The sequence below is a fragment of the Cucurbita maxima genome, unplaced genomic scaffold, assembly GCF_002738345.1.
Source record: "Cucurbita maxima cultivar Rimu unplaced genomic scaffold, Cmax_1.0 Cma_Scf00003, whole genome shotgun sequence".
NCBI classification, from domain to species: domain Eukaryota; kingdom Viridiplantae; phylum Streptophyta; class Magnoliopsida; order Cucurbitales; family Cucurbitaceae; genus Cucurbita; species Cucurbita maxima.
In genome coordinates this window covers 6,610,573-6,631,984 of record NW_019272019.1, presented here as the reverse complement: position 1 = coordinate 6,631,984, position 21,412 = coordinate 6,610,573, and the positions used below count along the sequence as shown (strand labels likewise).

At 38.9% G+C, this 21,412-nt stretch overlaps 5 protein-coding genes across 10 annotated transcripts; 1 reads left to right on the top strand and 4 right to left on the bottom strand.

The window, feature by feature from the left end:
• Positions 1 to 1,256: 1,256 nt before the first annotated feature.
• Positions 1,257 to 4,035, bottom strand: LOC111473544. Of its 2 annotated transcripts, none has more exons than XM_023119023.1 (7): positions 3,848 to 4,035; positions 3,196 to 3,347; positions 2,987 to 3,096; positions 2,789 to 2,874; positions 2,502 to 2,606; positions 2,268 to 2,418; positions 1,257 to 2,075 (listed from the first exon to the last, which is right to left on the bottom strand). In XM_023119023.1, exons 1-6 carry the CDS (start codon positions 3,955 to 3,957, stop codon positions 2,310 to 2,312), a joined length of 672 nt encoding a protein of 223 aa, XP_022974791.1. In that variant the 5' UTR covers positions 3,958 to 4,035; the 3' UTR covers positions 1,257 to 2,075; positions 2,268 to 2,309. The 2 variants fall into 2 exon arrangements, with proteins under 2 accessions (XP_022974791.1, XP_022974796.1); XM_023119028.1 differs by lacking the exon at positions 1,257 to 2,075 and adding an exon at positions 2,082 to 2,188.
• Positions 4,036 to 6,351: 2,316 nt separating this feature from the next.
• On the top strand, positions 6,352 to 11,144 carry LOC111473472 (auxin response factor 5-like). 2 transcript variants are annotated; one of them, XM_023118982.1, is made up of 13 exons: positions 6,352 to 7,037; positions 7,114 to 7,226; positions 7,315 to 7,413; positions 7,507 to 7,563; positions 7,640 to 7,792; positions 7,866 to 7,950; positions 8,024 to 8,114; positions 8,196 to 8,360; positions 8,431 to 8,553; positions 8,639 to 8,850; positions 8,925 to 10,120; positions 10,293 to 10,483; positions 10,630 to 11,144. In XM_023118982.1, exons 1-13 carry the CDS (start codon positions 6,926 to 6,928, stop codon positions 10,769 to 10,771), a joined length of 2,739 nt encoding a protein of 912 aa, XP_022974750.1. In that variant the 5' UTR covers positions 6,352 to 6,925; the 3' UTR covers positions 10,772 to 11,144. The 2 variants fall into 2 exon arrangements, with proteins under 2 accessions (XP_022974750.1, XP_022974742.1); XM_023118974.1 differs by having other exon boundaries at positions 8,922 to 10,120.
• Positions 11,145 to 11,262: 118 nt separating this feature from the next.
• Positions 11,263 to 12,745, bottom strand: LOC111473599. Its single transcript, XM_023119051.1, has 3 exons — positions 12,549 to 12,745; positions 12,179 to 12,244; positions 11,263 to 11,627 (listed from the first exon to the last, which is right to left on the bottom strand). The coding sequence occupies exons 1-3, from the start codon at positions 12,594 to 12,596 to the stop codon at positions 11,580 to 11,582; spliced, it is 162 nt and encodes a 53-aa protein (XP_022974819.1). The 5' UTR covers positions 12,597 to 12,745; the 3' UTR covers positions 11,263 to 11,579.
• Positions 12,667 to 16,726, bottom strand: LOC111473560. 4 transcript variants are annotated; one of them, XM_023119038.1, is made up of 3 exons: positions 16,269 to 16,726; positions 14,337 to 14,365; positions 14,035 to 14,163 (listed from the first exon to the last, which is right to left on the bottom strand). In XM_023119038.1, the coding sequence occupies exons 1-2, from the start codon at positions 16,623 to 16,625 to the stop codon at positions 14,339 to 14,341; spliced, it is 384 nt and encodes a 127-aa protein (XP_022974806.1). In that variant the 5' UTR covers positions 16,626 to 16,726; the 3' UTR covers positions 14,035 to 14,163; positions 14,337 to 14,338. The 4 variants fall into 4 exon arrangements, with proteins under 4 accessions (XP_022974807.1, XP_022974806.1, XP_022974805.1 ...); XM_023119039.1 differs by lacking the exons at positions 14,035 to 14,163; positions 14,337 to 14,365 and adding an exon at positions 12,667 to 12,748; XM_023119037.1 differs by having other exon boundaries at positions 14,035 to 14,365.
• Positions 16,727 to 18,872: 2,146 nt separating this feature from the next.
• On the bottom strand, positions 18,873 to 20,501 carry LOC111473495 (aldehyde oxidase GLOX-like). The gene has a single exon (XM_023119004.1). It carries the CDS (start codon positions 20,499 to 20,501, stop codon positions 18,873 to 18,875), a length of 1,629 nt encoding a protein of 542 aa, XP_022974772.1.
• Between the last annotated feature and the right edge of the window lie 911 nt (positions 20,502 to 21,412).

Sequence of the window (21,412 nt, the reverse complement as noted above, 5' to 3'; positions counted from 1 at the left end):
CAAAGCATTCGATGAAAAGTTTGGGCTGAATAAAAATACGTTTTATCTGTCACCTCATCCGCCAAATTGCGAATTGGTCATTTCCAAGGATTCCGTACTTGCACAGACCGCCCATAACATCCATGCATGCTTCCCTATTTCAAAGCCTTCCAGAATCCTCCGCCGCCCCATTTCTTTCAATCATCCATCATCCTCAGTGTGTGGGTGTGTGTGTGTGTGTGTGTGTGTCTCTACTCAAATCTATTGGCCCAAAAAACTTGTTCTTCCACATAATACGACAACCAGCAACTATGAAATTTAAACACCCAAAGTTGTAATTAAAAACAATATGTAGCACGTTATGTAGCCGCATTGCTAGCTGTTATAGCATTACTCCTCATCTGCCATCTCTTTTTGCTGCCCCGCCGCTCTCTCCCTTTCTGCCATTTGTCTTCTGAATCAAACATTGAATTTGGCTCCTTTAAACCACAATCAATCTAAATTATCGACTTCTTTATGAAGTTTTTATGAACAAGATTGTCAAATTACATAACTTCATCTGGGTTTTTCTATATGAAGGAGGTAAAAATCCATGATTTTTTCTGCAAACAAATCATTGGAGCTTTTGAAAGGGCACCAAATGATTGATAATGATTAGTAAGCCTGCCCTTTAGATTAGATTTGGGTCGTTGGAGCTTATTCAACCTCATAATTAAAGACCCAAATAGATGCCAGCAAGCCAGTCAGTTGAACATCGCATTCAAATTCACCAACCATTAGATTTCCAGAGCCGACCCTTAGAATATCTTTGAATAAGGCTTGGTTTTCTAAGGCCCCTTTCAATCATTAAGCTTTCCAAGTGGTTTGAGATTAATTTTATTACTACTTGTTTTATGAGCATTGAATGAAGAAGTGATTTAATATTGGAAGATGAATGCCAGAGGGCTTTGATTTGGCAAGCTCAGTTTGCAGGTTCCAAACAAGAGAAAGAAATGAAGTCCAAGAACGTGCAAGAGGTGTGTTCTGACAAAGAGATGATGTTTTTTCATAATCATATCTGAAATTGAAATTTAATCATATCTTTTGAAGATCTTCATAAAATCCTTACTTGACATGAAGAAATAGAGAGAGAGATGTCAGAACAGAGAAGATGGTCAAATTCTGAGAGCTAAACCGAACACAGATTCCAAGTTAACAGACGGTCAAATTTATCATGAAACGAGGCAAACACAAAAAGACACCATTTTTTTAAACTCTAGTTTTGATTGGATTGAACGGTTTTGTACTTCCCACTTCATAGTTCATACCATGTTACAAATCCGCCATTGTCGCCCAAAGAAAACAATAGAACTGTCACATTGCTGCGTTTGGACTTATCTGATTAAACAAAAACCATGGATCATATATTCACATGGGAGTTAGATCGTGTAGACCCGGTTCACCTATTTGAAAAAACCGGGGCTCTTCTTTCCCCAGGACACGAGGGGTACAAAGATTACAACCTTCAACTTCAAAAATATGAGTAAGAATCAGCTCTCTTCTATTCTATTACGGAATCATTCTGCGGCCCGTTGTTTTGGACAGAACACCCCATACCTTATAAATGATAAATTATTTGCAGCATCTAAAAAGAAAAATGGAACCCATGATGGAGGTTAGAGATATAATGGATGCAAATGGAATGTACTTGAAAATCCTTAGATTACACATCGTTTGGAGAGAGGAACGAATCATTTTTTATAAGAATATGGAAAACTTTCCCTTACAAACGCAAGTTAAAAATTGTGAGGCTGAGGGAGATACGTAACAAACCAAAGCGGACAATATCCGGTGGGTTTGAGCTGTACACAAGGGATAAAACAATTGGTTGTGGTGTTGTGTTTAAGTAAGTGATTTTGAATGAAATTAGAAATATGATGTCGAAATCTCAGACAATATTCAGTAAAGTCTAGGTTGCTGATATCTATCACACCTTCCAGATTGGGCTGTAAAGCACAATTCACTAACCATGTATATTGGCCCTAACCCCATAGTATATGCATTTGGCTGTCTCTTCACAGCAGTTGCAAAAATGGGTAGCTGCATTTGTCCACACCCTGATATATACAGTTAAGTCATTATCAAAGTTGAGGTGATATTCCCAAGGGCAAGGTGCTTCTCCCAAGCATTTCTTACGCTTTGAATTCAAGTTTACTTTCCAGCAAAATTTCTGGGTAATGAAGATTTTAGGCATGAATTGAGTGAGAGCAAGAAATTAGCCATCCTAATGAGGGAGTAGGAAAAGTTACCTGATATGTAGACGATCTATGTTATATGAGAATTAGCATTCTTCAAGATAATCTGGTAATTTTTTGCTTTTTCGTTTTTGACTGATGGTCATCGTTCAAGATAAGTGCATTTATATCCGTGGCCTCGTCTTCTCTCATCTTCCTTTTGCTCCTACAGAATTTGGCGAAAAAAAATTAAAATAATAGATTTGGGGATTATAGCTTAAAACCTCACAGAATGTAGTATTATCTCACTTATTAGTTGCTAAGCCTTCAACTGAGTTCTTCTCCAACCGATGAATGCTCCCTGTGTGAGATGGAACAAGAGATCCAGAGATGTGCAGTATTCCCTCATCAAAACTGTAAAGGATGAATTAAGTCACTTCTTAGAACATCAAGATATTAAGATTACTGAAGCAGAACAACAAGAATCAGCAAACATCAATAAATATGAGCTTGATGTTCCGGCCCCAATTAATTGAATGAAAACTCCAAGAATAACTTTCCACTTCAATGATACAGAACAAGGGAAAAAATCTAACCTCTTCACCAAAAACCGGATAATTGTCCCAACCTTTATTACATGGTGCTTGTTAGCTCTACTGACAAGCATTTCTTCTCCATGTCTCTATGTCAAAATCAATGCATAATACAATCAGAACAAGATATCAAGAACTTCCTTCTCATAGGTACAACAAAGGGAAAGGTATGAATTCTCAAGTACAATGCACAATACATACAGTTATATGCTTGAATTCGCTGCTAATGTCTTCATCGGTTATTACAGCAGAAGCAAAACCCAAGACTATAACATGGATTGATTCTTGCTTAAGCTTCACCACCTTTCCCTCTGAAGTGATAACCAAACTATCAGAAAAGCATGGACAACTTAAATTCTAGATGTGTTGTTTTCCTAATGGCAATACTGTGAGAATCATAGAAAACCAACCTAAAAGCATGTTTGGTTTTGGAGAGAAAAGTAATAGCTTAGCCTTTATTGTCACGGCAAAGTAGGGGTGCACTCCAGATAGAATCTTCGCACTTTTATCAATAATTTTGGCCTCATAAGCCAGTAGCACGCCCTCAAATTTTTCATCAAATCTACACGCGGAGTACAGTTTAAACAAAGTCAGTTCAATACAAGTTCACATGTATGTGCCACATAAATGCAATTGAATGCTGATTGAATGAAGCAAAAGAAGCAGCAATGAGATCAACTTTTGCGCCTTTGTGTCCAAATTAAATGAATAACATCTCTATTCCCTAACCATGGAAGTCACAAAAACTTACATCCTGAGTTTACAAACAACAGCACGACCAGGTGCTTATTTCTTCAATACAGAATGGCAAGCCAGCAAAGAAAAAAACGCCAGTTGATAAAAATGCAGGAAAAAACTAAGTTAGAATGGAAGTTAAATTGCGGCGAAATTGAAGGTTGTACTAATCAAATTCTGCCATTAAAAGATAGCATCCCCAATCAAGATGCTCAAAGAAAAAAATAAATACATCAACAAAGCAACAGTATCAGTAACTGGAAAAGATTGTGATTGCAGGCAATTAGGGACGAGAATTGTTGAAAGCGTAAAAGAAGTTCGAGTTACTTTAGAAGCATAGCGCCGAGCTCGTGAAGAATCGCTTGCGAAACCTTGTTACTTTTGGCTGGGTGAAGATATATAACCAAATCGGCATCCGACACCTTGAGCCCTTCCATTGAAACAACGACCGCAACAAGGAGTAGAGGAAGAATCCGCAGCGCCGGAGAAGAAAGAGCGCGCGAGAAGGTAAAAAAAAAATAATAACAGCTAACGTTTATTTACACGTGCGTTACTAAACGAATCCTGGATGAAGCCCTATTCAAGAATTGGGCCTAAATAAGAACATAAAGGGCCGGAATTAATGGGCTTGAGGGTGGGTTAGGAAACCGGCCCAGAATAGAGAGGAGGAATATATATCAAGGCCTTGAGCGGCGGCCCACCGGTAAATAAATAAAATGTATTTTGATTTAAAATAATAATAATAAAGAAAAAGGAGAGGGGAGGGTTAGAGACAAAATGGAGGTGTGTTTTGATGAGCAAAAAAGAGAGGAGATTGTCCCCTGGAAACCCTACACGTTTCACTGCTTTATGTTCCCCTCATCCCACGCCTCCTTTCCTCTTCTCTGCTTCTGGACCCTTTCTCTGTCTCTCTCCCATTATATTATATTATATTCTTTTTTCATTTTTATTTAAAAAATCATTCTATTTCTAATCCCAATTACTAATAATAATCCCATTCATTTATTAGCCGTATATATAAGGAGGGATTCCTCATTAATTAATTCTTTTTATTTTTGTTTACATAAATAGAAGTAAATAAATAAATGATTAAGAGTTGGTGGATGATATATATTATATATATTTGGAACACTCCAAGGTATTCTTCACTTAATTGGTTGGTTGATGATGCAGATTTTTCGTTTCCTGCAAAATAAATAATTATTTATTTATTTATTTTGGGAGACAGTCAAAAAGTGAACTTTACGTGGAAGATGGGATCGAATGAGTCTGACAATGTTGAATGGGGCCCACGCGTGAGCCTCACCTTGTTTGCCGTAATTTATATTAAATAATAATAAATAAAAAAAACAGGGGAGGGTTCCGTGCATGACAATCACGTGCCCTCGACGCCGTTTTGGAAATAACGATTTTTGTTTCCGTGTGCCTTACCGTTTATTTTAGTTTTTATTTCATTTTTTTAACATACGCTGGTTGCTTTATTTAATATTATAATGTCAAGTTGTGTGTATAAGATAATGTTGGACTTCTTTGTAAAATTTGGATGTAAATTTCTTAATTATTGCTTCTAATCTAATTATGTTGTGTAAACATAAATAAATATTACAAGCTCGCCTTATAATACACTTTACCCAACCAAGTAGGTGGACATTTAATTAAGACTCCTTTTATTTTTAGAAATAAATTGTGTGGAGTAGAAGATTTATTTATTTATTTATTTATTTATCCAAATGCATCAAAATTATTAGTTTGTACTATTTGTCTTAAGAGTGCAAACAATATAATACAAGAGTGTGGTAACATTATTACTTATTTGTCTATGAAAAGTAAGCGTTAAAAAAAATATACATACATACGAGAATTATTATTTTATAAATGTAATAATATCCCTATTGGTTGAAATAATAAATTATTCATATTTCGTAATCTTTGTAGATATATGTTGGTTCTTTTAGAAACTAGAAGAAGAAAAAATTCCCAGAAATATTGATTGCTTATGTGCATGCCAAACTGGAACCCATTTCCTTTATTTATTCAATTCATTAGGCTGTGAGCATACTATATGCCCAGAAAGTAAATCCTCACTCCATCATTATTCTAACATTATAATTGGGACGAAGAAAATTTGAATGATTTAAAATTAAATAAAAATTAATCGAGTGAAAAATGGGGAGTATAGAAATAAAAGAATAAGAGGCGTCCCATAATGGGTAAAAGGCAGCAAAGGGAACAAAACATTCACATACCCCATACCCTTCCTACACCTCCTGTTAATTTGCCGCGAATCGCACGCGCGATGAGCGCGAACTCGATATTATTGCCGGAACCCACCCCGCCGTTCTCATTCCCCTTTTATTCCTTTTCATTTTAATAATAAGGTTAAATTACACATTTACCCTCATTTATCTCCTATTTTTTTGTATAGACCGTCAAACTTGACTTTGTGACGTAATAAAAACATATTCATTTTTTAAAAATGTTAATACATTGATCAATAATATTGAGTTTCTTACAATTCAAGCGTTATTTTGTTTGAAATATATAATACCTTTTTAACGTATTTCCAAGGAATGAAAATTGATCCAAAAGGTAAAACTTTATACTAGTTTCACCGATTTAAAACTAAAAAGTGAACTTTTTTTTTCTTTTGCAGAAATAACAACAAAATCAAAATATATTTATATTATCTTACGAGAATAATAATTAATGTAATAAAAGAAGAAAAGGGGGAATGGAGGAAGACGAAAATCCGAGGGCTATTTGAAATAATCGGTGCTAAAATGCGCCGGTTGCCACTCTTCCTTTCCACCAATCCCATTCTCGCTCTTCTCCGAAAAGACAATCTCTCTCTGTCTCTCTCACCTCACAGTCCTTCTTTGTGTACTGTTTTCGTGTTCTCATAGCCTTTCTCTGCTTTGCCTCCAATTGTTTACTATTATTTTTCCTTCTTTCTGTTGACACCCTTTAATTTTGGTTCTCTATAACAGTTTAAAGCTGCAAAGAAATGGGGTTATACGGATGCGAGCGCAGGATAAGAGCATGCACGCTCTTTCCAGTTTTGAGAGGAGAGAGAGGGTTAGAGACTCGGAAAGGGAAATGCCGGAAGCAGCAAGGCTTAAGGTGAGGTGTGAGTAGGAAGGGTGGAGGGAAGTGGTTGATCCAAAGCTCGGTGTCTATTCAACGTAAAAACAACCGCACCCACTTCATCATATGCCTCATTCCATGCTTCTTCGATTCCCGTGCCTTTGATGCTATCAGATCCCTTTCATTTCCAGTTTTTGTTCCTTCGTCTTGGTTCTCATGCCCTTCTTCCCTTTTTGACTCATGGTATCACTCTCTTAGTCCTCCTCGACCTTTCTTGGATGGCAACCTGAAATTGCCTCGTGATCAAGAGAAGGACACGCCATGAGCTCTGTGGAAGACAAGCTCAAGGCACCAATGGGTTTGATTAATAACACCCCTCAGACTAACCTTCTCGACGAGATGAAATTGCTGAAACAAATGCAAGATCAAACAGGTTCGTTTCAATTCTGGCAATACGTTTTTTTTTTTCAAATGGGTATTGCTTAAATCTGCGTTTCTATGGATTTCAGGGGCCCGGAAGGCTATTAACTCCGAGCTCTGGCACGCGTGTGCTGGTCCGCTTGTTTCCTTGCCCCATGTGGGGAGTCTTGTTTATTACTTTCCTCAGGGACATAGTGAACAGGTGCCAATTGTTGCATTGATGATAATACAGGAAAGGGGGTTTCTTGATGCTTCTATTTATTTATTTATTTATTTATTTTTGCGAACAGGTGGCGGTTTCTACCAAGAGAACAGCAACCTCACAGATTCCAAATTATCCTAATCTTCCTTCTCAGTTGATGTGCCAAGTTCAAAGTGTTACCTTACATGTACGTGCTTTCGTTCATATTGGAATTTGGATCATCCATTGCAAAATCTTTGTTCTGAAAAGTCCTCTGCTTTTCTCTTCATTAATGTTTTAGGCTGATAAAGATTCAGATGAAATCTACGCTCAAATGAGCCTTCAACCGGTGAACTCTGTAAGCCAATACCTTTGAATTTGTAAACAGTTCATAATAGCATCTCTTTTCACGTTCAAATTTGGCCATGGATCAGGAAAAAGATGTCTTCCTAGTTCCGGACTTTGGACTAAGGCCGAGTAAACACCCAAATGAATTCTTCTGCAAAACTTTGACTGCCAGTGATACCAGCACACATGGTGGGTTCTCAGTGCCACGCAGGGCTGCTGAAAAGCTTTTTCCGCCATTGGTAAGGCTTCAAGTTCATGTCATTTCTTCTCTGCTGTTACCATTCATAGCCTCTGTGGTTGATCTTGAAACAGGATTACACAATGCAACCACCAACTCAGGAGCTCGTTGTACGAGACTTGCATGACAATACCTGGACTTTTCGCCACATCTATCGCGGTGAGTATGGTTGGATATGATAATCTACCCCTTATGTTGTTTTCCTGATGGGGGTATGCCTTGTTTTTTATAGGGCAGCCGAAGCGACATCTTCTCACAACTGGGTGGAGTCTATTTGTTGGAGCAAAGAGGCTCAGAGCAGGTGATTCTGTTCTTTTCATAAGGTAAGGTAGCGTTTTTGCCACTTTTTTTTTGTGTCAATGCTATGAAGTTTGAATAATTTGTCTAATGTGAGAATCATGTAGGGATGAAAAGTCCCAGTTGCTGATTGGAGTGAGGCGTGCTAACCGGCAACAAACAACATTGCCATCATCGGTACTATCCGCCGACAGTATGCATATAGGAGTTCTTGCTGCTGCAGCTCATGCTGCTGCTAATCGCAGTCCATTCACAATCTTTTACAATCCCAGGTTCCATTAACTTTCAAGAGCCTCAAGTTTAGATTTTTCCAACTTTACATGTGTTTCTTTTTCCCCACAGGGCATGTCCTTCAGAGTTTGTTATTCCCTTAGCCAAATATCGGAAATGTGTATTCGGAACTCAGCTTTCTGCGGGTATGAGGTTCGGGATGATGTTTGAAACAGAGGAGTCGGGAAAACGCCGGTGAGCTTGTTACGGGTTTGATTTTGTGTCAATAAATGATCTGGGATGTTCATATAATTGGATTGTAACGCTATTTGTTGCGCAGATATATGGGTACAATTGTTGGGATTAGCGATTTAGATCCACTTAGGTGGCCAGGTTCCAAGTGGCGAAATCTTCAAGTGGAATGGGATGAGCCCGGGTGTTGCGATAAGCAAAACAGGGTTAGTTCATGGGAAATAGAAACTCCGGAAAGTCTCTTCATTTTTCCTTCTCTGACTTCGGGTCTTAAACGTCCATTACACGGCGGATTTTTGGGTAAGATTATCCCTTTCTGCGACTTTCAGTGTACTCTAAAAGACCATAAAAATGGGAATGTTTCACTTTAGCAGGAGAAACTGATTGGGAAAGTCTGGTGAAGAGACCAATGCTTCGTGTTCCTGAAAATATACGAGGGGATCTTTCATATGCTGCGCCAAATCTATGCTCTGAACCACTGATGAAGATGCTACTGAGGCCTCAGCTCGTTAGCCTTCACGGAGCCACCTTACACCAGGATTCAGCTAACAATTTAGTGAAGATACAGGACATGAAGGACATGCAGCCAGAAACCAATTCTAAAATGAAGCAGCTTATTCCGACAGAAACTGCATCTCCCGGGAATCAAAATCCTACACAATCTGATCCCATAAATCCAAATTCATCTCCAAAAGAAAGTCTACCAGGAAAAGCGCACACTTCAGCGGCTACTGAAAGTGAACCTCCAACTGGAGCTGATGATGTTTCAACCAATCAGTCCAATACATTGCCCCCGGTCGGAGATTGTGTGGGGGAAAAACTCACTACTAAAGAAGTGAATATGCAGACCCTTGTGAACCAGCTTTCATTTATGAACCAGAATCAGATCCCCATGCAGTCATGGCCGTTGCAGCCTCAGCTTGAATCACTAATCCAACACCCACAACCAATTGACATGCCTCACCCTGAATTTACACTGGATGGTGATGGATGTTTGATTAACCCATCCTGTCTGGCTCTTCCTGGAGTAATGAGATCACCCGGGAACCTTTCCATGTTGGCATTGCAAGAATCCTCAACAGTCTTCCCTGAGGCTCTTAATTTTCCCTTACCCTCAACTGGGCAAGACATGTGGGATCCTCTTAATAATATAAGATTCTCTTCTAACCTGAATTGTATGGGTAATGCAAATGTTATGAGAGCCGTTTCAGACGAGAGCAACAACCAAAGTGGGATATATAGTTGTTCTAACCTTGAAATCAGTAATGGTGGAAATACTTTGGTTGGTCCTGCTGTTTCGAGTACTATTCTTGATGATTATTGCGCATTGAAAGATGCTGACTTCCCACATCCTTCAGATTGCTTGGTTGGAAACTTCAGCTCAAGCCAAGATGTTCAGTCTCAGATTACCTCTGCTGCTAGTCTTGGAGATTCTCAGGCTTTCTCCAGGCAGGACTTCCATGATAATTCAGGTGGTACTTCCTCTTGCAATGTGGATTTTGATGAGGGCAGTCTTCTGCATAACGGCTCCTGGAATCAAGTCGTACCGCCCATGAGAACTTACACCAAGGTAGGTCTGTGGTTTTTCTACTAGTTATGGTAACTTCCATGATGTTCTTAGTCTGATGGGATTGTATTTACATTACCAAGAACAAAGCTGTCTGTCGTATTTATGCCGTCACAATGAGAATTGATCTCAAAATTGTTACTGTGCTCTTGTTTCCCTACTCTCAAAATGACAGGTCCAGAAGGCAGGATCTGTTGGGAGGTCTATCGATGTCACTAGTTTTAAGAACTACGACGAACTGTGCTCCGCTATCGAATGCATGTTTGGACTTGAAGGGTTGCTTAATGACCCGAGAGGCTCAGGATGGAAACTGGTTTATGTCGATTATGAGAACGACGTCTTGCTTATTGGCGATGATCCATGGGAGTAAGTTTTCTTCTCGCTATAAGTCCGATGCTTGTTTGTTTAAATATCTTTAGCCTGAAGAGTTGAGAAATAGCAACTCCTGAATTCAACAAGTCATCTTAGTATTATATTGTAATCTTTTGTTGGATTCCCTGGGATGTCTGCAGGGAATTTGTGAGCTGTGTAAGGTGCATCAGAATCTTGTCACCCTCAGAAGTCAAGCAAATGAGCGAAGAGGGAATGAAGCTTCTCGACAGTGCTATGATGCAAGGCATCAATTGCTCCATGCCAGAAGGTGGCCGAGGTTAAGACTCAGTTTTCCTTAACCAGTCATGAAGGCCGATTCTTCTTCTTCGTTAGGCGAGAATCGAGTTTAGTATAATTACTGTCACAAGCTTGAAGAAGGCCGGGTGTTAGCATGAAGCTTTCGTCTTGATTGCTGGGAGCTGTAGTTGAAGTAGATTCAGTTCCTGCAAAATTGTACTCTTTCTGAATTCAGTAGAACAAGAAAAAAACTTCAACAAGTTAGCTATGCTGCGCCTTCTGAAGGATACCCATCAACCATTCATCTTGGTATGCGAGGTTCATGATGGAGCCTTATCTTTGTTGCCTGTCTTTCATTTGCATATTTCCGTTGTCTAGAGATTTTATAGTAAGATAATATATTCTAGAGTTTTTGCTCTGCCTTGTGTTTCCGTTGGTAATACACCAATTAATCCTATAAACTGAACCACAGGATAGAGATCAATACCAATCATAGAGCTTTAACTCGAAAGTGAAATTAGAGGTGGTACTGTGATAAAAGAAATCTCAAACGAGTCTTATTTATCAATATGGTGTCACCTTTATTTCAAGAGCATTCTTCTCACAGGCAGAATTGCCAATCGGCACTGAAAAACTAAGCATACACCATACAGTATTTGCAGCAATACCAACCCCGTTTAAACAGAGAATTTTCTTTTGTTTCAGAAGTGAAGGAAAAGAAAAAAAGAAAAAAACTGAATCTAATTAATTATGAAGCCAAAAATCACATTCTCCAACCAATGATCGGAGTCTTCCCCTATGCAGTAGTTTCCATCTCTTCCATCGCTATAAGCTACATCAGTAGAAGTGTTCATCAGTGATGGGTTTTGGCTTCAGCTTTTGCGTGTGACTTGGCCTTTGCCTGGCAAATGCACAAACATACAGCCAAAAGACACGTTTTTAGACAATCAAATTCATATTCTATACAATTAACTGATCAAGATATATATGACGGTCGTTTCATGTGCTTACATGCTGTAAAAAAACAAATTATACGGCATGGAGTTTAAGATGACGTAACCAGAAGAAACTCATCAACAAAAATGTCTTACAGCTAAATGCCTATGAACACATACAGCCAATTTTCTTTCAGAAAAATTTTGGGTCACAGTTGAGCCAATAAACAGGTACAAGATTTGAACTTTAAGTTTCCAACGAGACTTCTGCCTTAAATTAGAAATGCCTATGAAAATAAGGCAGTAAAGAAATCTTGCCTCCAAAAGAAAACAAGTTGAAACCATTTGAGAAACAGGTTAATGTTGAGTTCATGTCCATTAAGGAGTGAAAATAGTCATTATTAATATATATGGAGTTGATTTAGCAGAGGCGCCATACAATCATACTACAAAAATAACCATTTCAATAAATTTACGATAACAACAACGGTTGGAACAGAAGTTGATTCCAATTTACCTTCAGAACCTTGAGCTTAATGTTTCCGTAAACCAAACCAAAGGTGAATGCTGATGCACGGGCCACCTGTAGAAATCAATTCCCAAAAAAGATTCAGAATCTCAAATGAACCGATCCATCTCATTCCCAATAAAGGATATAAAAACAACATAATGAAGAAATACGAAAAAGAAAATAATTTTTTTTGAATCGCAGATCCATCCATTCTCACCAATTACCACCTCGTGGAGAATTCGGAACTAAAAAATCTAGATGCATTGAAATCCTATTCTAACCAGCTTGAAAAGAACAAAGTGGATACGGGACATCACAGAGATCGAGCTAAATAAAATCACTGCAAATGATTAAAGGTAAAAGAAACAGTAAATACCAGAGCGAGGGTGCTGGTGCCGGAGTAAGGGCCAGGAGGAAGTGCCATTAGATGCAAATTATGATATCAGTCGCCACAGAGAAATGCTTGGACTTGTCTCCTTCTAGCTCCAATGAGCTCGCCTTTCCCGCCTGGATCGTAGAACCCTAATTTGCTCTCAAATTTTGGATCCGAGTCACCTATTAAATATGGAACTCAAACTAATGGAGGGTAATTTTGGTTAAATGGCCTCCCCACCCAGGCTAAAATTGTAAATTTAATTATAATTATTATTCTAATACCAAATTATATAAATCATTATTTTACATTTTATGACACCGTTTCTTTCCCTTGTTACAGTCACACGTATAATCCAAAAGCCTTACGCGATGCCACGACCTGCATCGTCTCTGGTTTACCGGTAATTGAAAATGAGAAGAATAATGGAAGAAACCAGACTCGCCGGTGGATCAGTGAAACTCTTCCGTCGAGTCGTCTGATTTCCGATGAAAAAGCCATCGACTCAAGTCGTCGATAGTGCACTCAGCCTAGCATTTCGCCAGACATGATGATACTCTCGTTTATCGCCATCAGGTTTACGCCTCAGACTACTCTAACTCCTTCCTTCCCTTTCTTTTTATAATTTGTATCATCTTGTATTGTTCTTTGTTTCCTTATCACTTCACATACCTGAAATGTGTTGCTCAGTTGAAGTTCAAATTCAATTATTCCCAAGTTTTGTTCATCTGAGCTCTCTTTATTGTTGATTGAATCCGGGTGGCTCATTCTTTGCTCGAGGAAGATATCTCACGGTCATGACGATTCTAAATGTTTTTCTCCATTTTGTTTTTCTAAATGTGGCCAGCTGTTTGAATCGGGACTACTTTTCTTGATTTATAATTTTCAAGTAATTTTCAAGCAAATTGGTGTTCTTCGATTGGAAGACGCAAGTGATTCGTTCGTCCAAATGGAATGATGCACCGTCCGACTCGTTTAGCCACTTGAGGGCGTCTGATCACGGCACTTCGAAGTATGCATTTCTTTATTTGGTGGAAACATAGGTATCTGATTGAAGTGTGTTTGTGATATCTCTGCAGACTTATCTGTAGAGAAGCTCGTGCACTGAGATGATTTATGAACTTATTAACTAAGGAAGCGGGAATCAGCTAACTACGAGGTATCATTTTTCAGGCAGTAATATAGTCTTCGTTCTTCAATGTGAATCATCGAGTGTGAGCCTTAGATAGTCTCAATCGTTAAGATTATGCTAGACATGATGTCTGACCGAATGCTGTGTTTGATGAGAAGATCGTTAGAATAAGATGAGACGCGGGTTTGATACGAATGCTTGATGCTCATAGCTTGGATGGTTGGTGGCTGTAGTGAAATCTATGAAAACTGTGAACTGCGAACCAAATGAGGTGTTTTAACGTTTCTATGACTATTTTCTGAACGAAGCTGTTATATGCTTTGCCTAGACAAATGACTTATGAAAACCAACTCAGGATTCACAGGTATAACAAGTTCAAACTTGTGTACTGGTATAACAAGTTCTCATAAACAAATGACTTGTGAAAGCCAACTCAGGATTCACAGGCCATATTTAGATCTTGATGCGGAATCCTTTCACATCCAAGAAGACAAACAAGACTCAGCTAACATTCCTATGAAATTTAAAACGAAAAACATCTCTGAATCAGCCCTTCTACTCCACGGATAATGATTCTATTCTTTGCAGCCCAAGGTTGTGAAGACAGTAGCACCCCTCTCCTCTTTCAGGTCCTTCTGTAATTTGATCAACTGTGACAAAGTTACTGCTTGTCTTCGGCTTTTCTAGGCTGCAACAAGAAGCACACGGAATTTGAGACAATTGCATGTAATTCAAATACAATAAAAGGCATTTCTGCCAGTAAACCAAAAATGAACATGAGGTGCAGAAAAACAGATTTAAGAAAGAACTTCAAGTATGCCGAACTTACCACTTGGTCACATTACTTCCAGTCTTAAAAAACTTATTGAACATTTTAAACGTTTTTACTACTACATAATGCTTGGATTCCAGAATCAAGGCAAAAAGAAATCTGCAACACATGCTTCTCATTTCTTAACTTAAGAATCGATGGCTTAATGAAATTTTGCAAACTGGGGACACCATATTGTTATCAACGATGTAACGTCGGCGTTACGCTTGTAAAATCTTTCCTGGTTACTTGAGCAGCTTCGTCTAAGAACATGCTATTGAACTATGACAACCTCAGCTGGTAACACAAAATGAGTTTTTAGACAAACATGTAAAAATTCAAGCCTACTGCTAGCAGATATTATCCGCTTTGACCCATTACGTATCGCCGTCAGCCTCATGGTTCCACTTTGGCCTATTACATATCGCTGTCAACCTCGCAGTTTTTAAAAAGTGGTTACAGGGGAGAGGATTCCATACTCTTATAAAGAATGCTTCATTCCCCTCCAACCGATGTTACAAATGGTATCAAAGTCAGACGTCAGGCGGTGTGCCAGCGAGACGCTGGGCCTCTAAGGGAGGTGCATTGCAAGATCACACATTGGTTGGATAGGGGAACGAAACATTCCTAGTAATGGTGTGGAAACCTTTCCCTAACATACATGTTTTAAAACCGTGAAACTGACGACGATACATAACGGGCCAAGGCAAACAATATCTACTAGTGGTAGGCTAGGGCCGTTACAAATGGTATCAGAGCCAGACATCGATCGGAGAGCCAGCAAGGACACTAGGCCTCTAAGGGGGGACGAAACATTCCTTATAAGGGTGTGGAAACCTCTCCCTAGCAGACGCGTTTTAAAACAGTGAGGCTGACGGTGATACGTAATGGGCCAAAGTGAACAATATCGGCTAGTAGTAGGCGTGGACTGTTACAAATGGTATCAGAGCTAGACACTGGACAGCGTGCTAGTGAGGATGCTTGGTCCCCAAGGGGATGTTGTGAGATCTCACATTGGATGGAGAGGGGAACGAAGCATTCCTTATAAGGGTGTGGAAACCTCCCCTTGACAGACACGTTTTAAAACTGTGAGGCTGACGGCGATACGTAACAGGCTAAAACGGACAATATTTGCTAGTAGTGGGCTTGGGCGGTTACAAAACATCTCATCTTAGAAAGGAGGCCATCATGGTTTGAACAAATTTCTTCTAAACCCTTACCTAATTTTGAAGCTCATGGCTCTTATTGACCACTAGGCCTAAGGGGAAGAAAATTAGACTACATAACTCAATGTACGCAAAAGACCAGATATTTGTTTGGTGGGATAGTCAGTAAACTGAAGATAATCATCATCTACATTACTAATACATCAATTAAGAGCGTGCTTCATATCAATACACATGCATACCAGCGCACAGGCACAGATGTTTAGGACAAACATTCGAGTCAACTGAATTCCCAAATGCTAGGACGTTTCACAAAGTAATTGCCAAAACTAATTCTTGCTAAATAAGATAGAAGCACTGGGTACTCTTACATTAGCTTGAGATGCAATGACAACAAAGTACATGAAGAGAATGTATATATACGAGAACAACGAAGTAAGATTGCAAATACAAATTTCACAGTTGCAAAAATTCCACTCCAAAAGAAGAAAGTTCGTAAAGCTCTTTGTGTGCATATGTTGTTCGACAAAATGCCACATGTAGTGCCCAAAATGAAAACTCAACCAAAAGAGGACCGAGAAACGCTCACATAAAGGGAGAAGAAGAAGACGAACCTTGATACTGGGAGCGGGTTGATTGAGCTCTTCATCGGGAATGATAACTGGCCAAGTTTCCCCAGCCTCTCGGAACATTTGCTCGGTCTCAAGGAGTTGGCCCTTTTCAAGAATCATATTCCTGATTGTTTGAGCAGGAGTAGATGTAGCGTCAAAAACCTCTTCGACTCCGTTGACAAAGGTGACGGTGATCTGGGGCGGGTGGTCATCGGTTCGGCGCTTGACGATCAATTGGCAAGCGGGGTTCGACTCCTTGGCCTTGCGAGCATTACACTGCGCTAAGAACTCCATGCAAGATGGTAAGCGTGGATCTAAGGCATTGAATTCGATCTTTACTTTAGACAGGAACTTTAACATCAATGCTTCTTCCTCTCCGCCCGAACCTGCGATCAAAAATGATTGGGGACTGCGGGAAGAAGGTAATGGCCACCGTTTTTCTTTCAGTTTATTAAACGCTGGGTTTTGTCAATTTTTAGCCTTTTAAATATATTCTCACATCACATATACACAAAGAATTGTAAAATATTTCTGAGAATTAGGAATTTTCAATTACAACGAAAGCTTGATACAAGAGAATTAGGAATTAGGAACAAGTAATCTCTTACCAACCCAAATACGAGAGAAAGTCCAAAAAAAAACATTAATGGGCCTGGCCCAGTTATCTCTCACCAACCCAAATATAATAGAAAGTCCAGAGAACATTAATGGGCCTGTCCCATTTATCTGTTACCAACCGAAATAGAATAGAATGTCCAAAAAATAGTTCGAAAAAACATTGATGGGCCTGGCCCAGTTATCTCTTGCCAACCGAAATACAATGGAACGTAGAAAGAACATTGATGGGCCTGGCCCAGTTATCTCTCACCAACCCAAATGAAATAAAGTCCAAAGAATATTGATAGGCCTGGCCCAATAATCTCTTACCAACCGAAATAGAATAGAATGTCCAAAAAACATTGATGAGCCTGGTCTTTTACCAACCCAAATATAATAAAAAAAACTCCCAAGAACATTGATGGGCCTGGCCCAGTTATCTCTGACCAACCCAAATACAATAGAAAGTCCAGAGAACATTAATAGGCCTGGCCCAGTTATCTGTTATCAACCGAAATAGACTAGAATGTCCAAAAAAACATTAATGGGTCTAAAAATATTGATGGGCCGGGCTCAGTTATCTCTTGCCAACCGAAATATAATAGAATGTCCAAAGAATGATGGGCCTGGCCAGTTATCTTTTACTAAGCCAAATAGAATAGAATGTCCAAATTAACATTGATGGGCTTGACCCAATTTATATGTTACCAACCCAAATAGGATAGAATTTCCAAATAACAGTGATGGGCCTGGCCCAGTTATCTTCTGCCGACTGAAGTAGAATATAATGTCCAAAAAAAGCATTAATGGGCCTGGTCCAGTTATCTCTTACCAACCTAAATAGAATAGATAGTGCAAATAACATTGATGAGCCTGACGCAGTTAATCTTTTATCAACCCAAATAGAATATAATGTCAAAACAGAAAAAACATTAATGGGCCTGACCCAATTTTCTGTTACCAAACCCAAATATGGCTCAATTATCCTTGCCAGCCGAAATGGAATAGAATATCCAAAGAACTCTGATGGGCTTGGCCCAATTATCTCTTATCAACCCAAATAGAATTGAATGTCCAAAGAATATTGATGGGCCTTGCCCAGTTATCTCTTTCTATTTGGAAAAAATGCAAAACATATGCCAACTCTTTCAGCACTTCCTTCACGACAAACATTCTGGATATGTTCTGTTGTCCGTATTCGGCGTCCTGTGTATTTGAAAAAAATGTACCGTCGGTTTACGCTCAATATCCAACTGGACCCCAAAATCCACGGACCAAATTAATGAACAATGATAGTTTAATTGAGAGGAGAGCACTTTGATCACATTTTTTATTCCATTTATTAGTTTTGGTTTTTTTTTTCATACAATTCATTTTCCTGTCTTTCTTCCCACTTTTGTTGACTGTTTCATCACCACAATATCTTAACCCTTCTATGGTTACAAGCTATTAGCACTTGTCATTTAATAAGAGTGGTGCTCGTTCGTGTTAACATATGGAGACTACTAATGATATAAGCTCGCATGAAATGTGGCTCCTTACATGTATGGAATCTATTAGAATATGAGTTTGTATGTCAAGTCACTCCTTACATCCATATGGTGAGATTGTACTAGAATCATGCCTTATTAAATACGATAACACATATGAGTTAGTCTTTGTACATATCAAATTCTACTAGGGTCGTGGTGTATGTGATATGAACCCACATGCAAGGTCATTCCTTACATGAATATGAGATGATCTAATACCCTATAATGAAATCCGTACAAAATGATTTAATAGTAATATAATTGAGTTAATATAGTTTATAATAATGATGTAATAGAGATAATACAAAGCATCATTCATATTTTACCATTGTAACCAAATAGAGACACACAATAATCAGTTCTTATTTATATATTTTTTTTTTTCAATTTTCTCCAACGGTAGAGAGACTTAAAACAATAACGAAAATTAAATATTAAATCCAAACAGAGAAAGCCCGAAATTGACGACAAGTTTGAGTCACTGAATGTGCACCCAAATTCCCTCGCTCGGAATTTCGCGATGAACAAGGTATAATATGTAATATCCCGGCGGTGCAACGTTACCTGATTCCGGAATTGTAACCTCAACTTCATATGTCATATTCCCTCTACGTCTAAAGTTCCTGCCGGAGAGAACCAACAGCCTCTGATTCATGGAGAACGAATGAGTGTTGAACGCCGGCGACAGAATCGTCACCGACACCCTTGTCCGATCAACTTTTCCGGGGACTCCGAAAGGCACCTTCAATGCTTGCCCACGGAGGAGATTTGCGGGAGAAACTAGGTTTTTGATTGAGGGTCGTACATATGAAAATAAGGGGTCTAAATACCAAGGGGAGAATGCTTCTAAGCTTAACTCTGTCGGGAAAAGTACACCGGTGAATTCGTAAAGCGCGTGCGGATTACTGCCGCCGACGAGAACACGACCATCGCGGAGTAATATCGCCGTCGAGTGGTACATTCGGGGAATGGTGGTCGCCTTTTGGAATGTGAATCTCCTACCGAACGGTATACTCGGGCGGTACAGAACAGGGTTCAAAACCGGTTCCCGACCGTATTCCCAACCGGCGGCGCCGGCAGAGGCTCCGTTAATAAGCAAAACCTGGCCGTTTGGAAGCAACAACATATCAGGCATCACCCAAGGATGCGGCATTGTTTCCATGACCCACTTGGGATCCGGGTCAGTAATCTTAATTCTGGCACAAGTGTTCAACGCCGCTACAAAATTATTACGTTTGGCTTTCTTAAGAGCACCTTTTGGAGCTCCCCCACACACCAATACCTCAACCTCGATGAATTCAGTATCCAAATTTAAGGGAAGCATCACGGCGGAGCCGGTACTAGGGTAGCATCTCGGATCGCCGCCGGGAATCGTCGGAAATGTTTTGACGACTCTGTCTTTGGTGTAATCGAATAGAATGGCTCGATTGTTGGAAAATATGAACAAATTTCCATCCGGTTGCAGAAATACATATGGATATAAATTGTTTTCGATATTGGGATCGCTTGTCTCCGCCAAGAAAGGAAGATCGAACACGGTTTCAGTTGCTGTTCTTTTAGGATAGAATTCGTAATTGAACTGTTTCTGGCCGCCGATGATGATTTGTCCGCCGTCGGGTAGAATATGGTTAGTGGCATACCACCGGCGGGCCGATAGTCCCGGACGCTCTTCCCAATCGCACGTGGGACAGGGGCTCAACATTCTGATCTGCCGTTCGCCTTTACCGTCGCCGCCAGTTTGGACGAGAGTGCCGTTGGGGATTACGGCGCCGGAGGAACACCAAACGTCGGATTTTACCATGAGTGGTCGGAATGTGTTGGTGATGACATCGTACTCAATAGAATGGGCCGTACAGTCCTCTTTTATTTTGCCTGTAGGGTCTCTTAGGCATTTTCCTTGGGGCAAAGACAAATTGGATGCACCGAAGTCGGTGCGGTCGAAAATGACGACGCGGTCGTTTGAAAGCAACTGCGTGTGCATGGACGATATGCCGACGTTTTTCAGCAGCAGCTGCCAGCTCCCTCGACCCTCCTCCGTGAGAGGCTGAGCGGAGAAGAGAAGCATTTGGGCAAAAAAGAGTGATAAAATGAGTGAAGGAGTATACATATTTTGAGCTGGTGTTGAGTGCATGGCTTCAAGGCCATTGGGTTTATCTATTTATACACATGTTTGCTTACACTTCGCCCACCACTTATAACAAAACGCGTGGAATCCTAGAATTCACCAAAACCATTTGCGTTAAGGAAAAATTGTCGTTTCTTTATGCTTTCTAAGGTGTTCACCCAATCATTATGCTCATTCTTCCGTCATTAATTGTTTTATTATAGCCACTCTATCTTTATATTATTTACATAAGATTTTAAAATTAAACTCCCGTTAATAAAATTCTCTACTTCTGTTTATTTAATATTTTCCAGTTTCCAAATTGATTAATTCTTTTTTTTTTTTTTTTAATTTAAGACAGGAAATTGAAAGTTTCTTTTAATAGGTCTATTAAACATATATTTAAATATTAAAAATATAAATATATTTTTTAAGTTATTACTAAATTAACACATTCTAAGAGTTAAAAACTAAACTTAGTGATAGGATTAGGAAGACTCATCTGAAAATCAAGACATTAGTTCATGATTTTTATTTAGTTTGTTTTAGAATCCTTGCTTATTAAAATACATAACATTGTAAATTCGATTTAATTGAATTAAATAATTATCAAAATTTTAAATTAAAAATTTCTTTTTCCTTCTTGAGTTTCGATTTTAATTTATTTTTCTAAAGAACAAAAGATCCTCATACACCAAAAAAACATCTTTTTAATGGATGTAATCAATTTAAACCAAATTTATACTTCTAATTTTATCAAATTTGACCCTAAATTTAAATAAATATTACCATCAATACTCTTTAAAATATTTAATTTTAAGAAATATGTGTGTAGTCTTTTCAAAAGTTTTCTTTTATGTATTTAATGAACTATAAAAAAATCTATACTATATAAAATCGATACAAATTTAGAT

Bases quoted from the DNA above. Each gene is read 5' to 3' on its own strand.
- LOC111473544 (XM_023119023.1), bottom strand. From the start codon at position 3,957: ATGGAAGGGCTCAAGGTGTCGGATGCCGATTTGGTTATATATCTTCAC. The intron at 3,348-3,847 runs GTAACTCGAACT...CTCCGCGTGTAG, and splicing joins CTCGGCGCTATGCTTCTAAA to ATTTGATGAAAAATTTGAGG. The intron at 2,607-2,788 runs GTTAGATTTTTT...CATCCTTTACAG, and splicing joins ATCCGGTTTTTGGTGAAGAG to TTTTGATGAGGGAATACTGC.
- LOC111473472 (XM_023118974.1), top strand. From the start codon at position 6,926: ATGAGCTCTGTGGAAGACAAGCTCAAGGCACCAATGGGTTTGATTAAT. The intron at 7,227-7,314 runs GTGCCAATTGTT...TTTTGCGAACAG, and splicing joins CTCAGGGACATAGTGAACAG to GTGGCGGTTTCTACCAAGAG. The intron at 7,414-7,506 runs GTACGTGCTTTC...TTAATGTTTTAG, and splicing joins TTCAAAGTGTTACCTTACAT to GCTGATAAAGATTCAGATGA.
- LOC111473599 (XM_023119051.1), bottom strand. From the start codon at position 12,596: ATGGCACTTCCTCCTGGCCCTTACTCCGGCACCAGCACCCTCGCTCTG. The intron at 12,245-12,548 runs GTATTTACTGTT...TGATTTCTACAG, and splicing joins GCACCAGCACCCTCGCTCTG to GTGGCCCGTGCATCAGCATT. The intron at 11,628-12,178 runs GTAAATTGGAAT...TGCATTTGCCAG, and splicing joins TTAAGCTCAAGGTTCTGAAG to GCAAAGGCCAAGTCACACGC.
- LOC111473560 (XM_023119037.1), bottom strand. From the start codon at position 16,625: ATGTTAAAGTTCCTGTCTAAAGTAAAGATCGAATTCAATGCCTTAGAT. The intron at 14,366-16,268 runs GTTCGTCTTCTT...TTCTTGTTGCAG, and splicing joins AACCCGCTCCCAGTATCAAG to CCTAGAAAAGCCGAAGACAA.
- LOC111473495 (XM_023119004.1), bottom strand. From the start codon at position 20,501: ATGTATACTCCTTCACTCATTTTATCACTCTTTTTTGCCCAAATGCTT.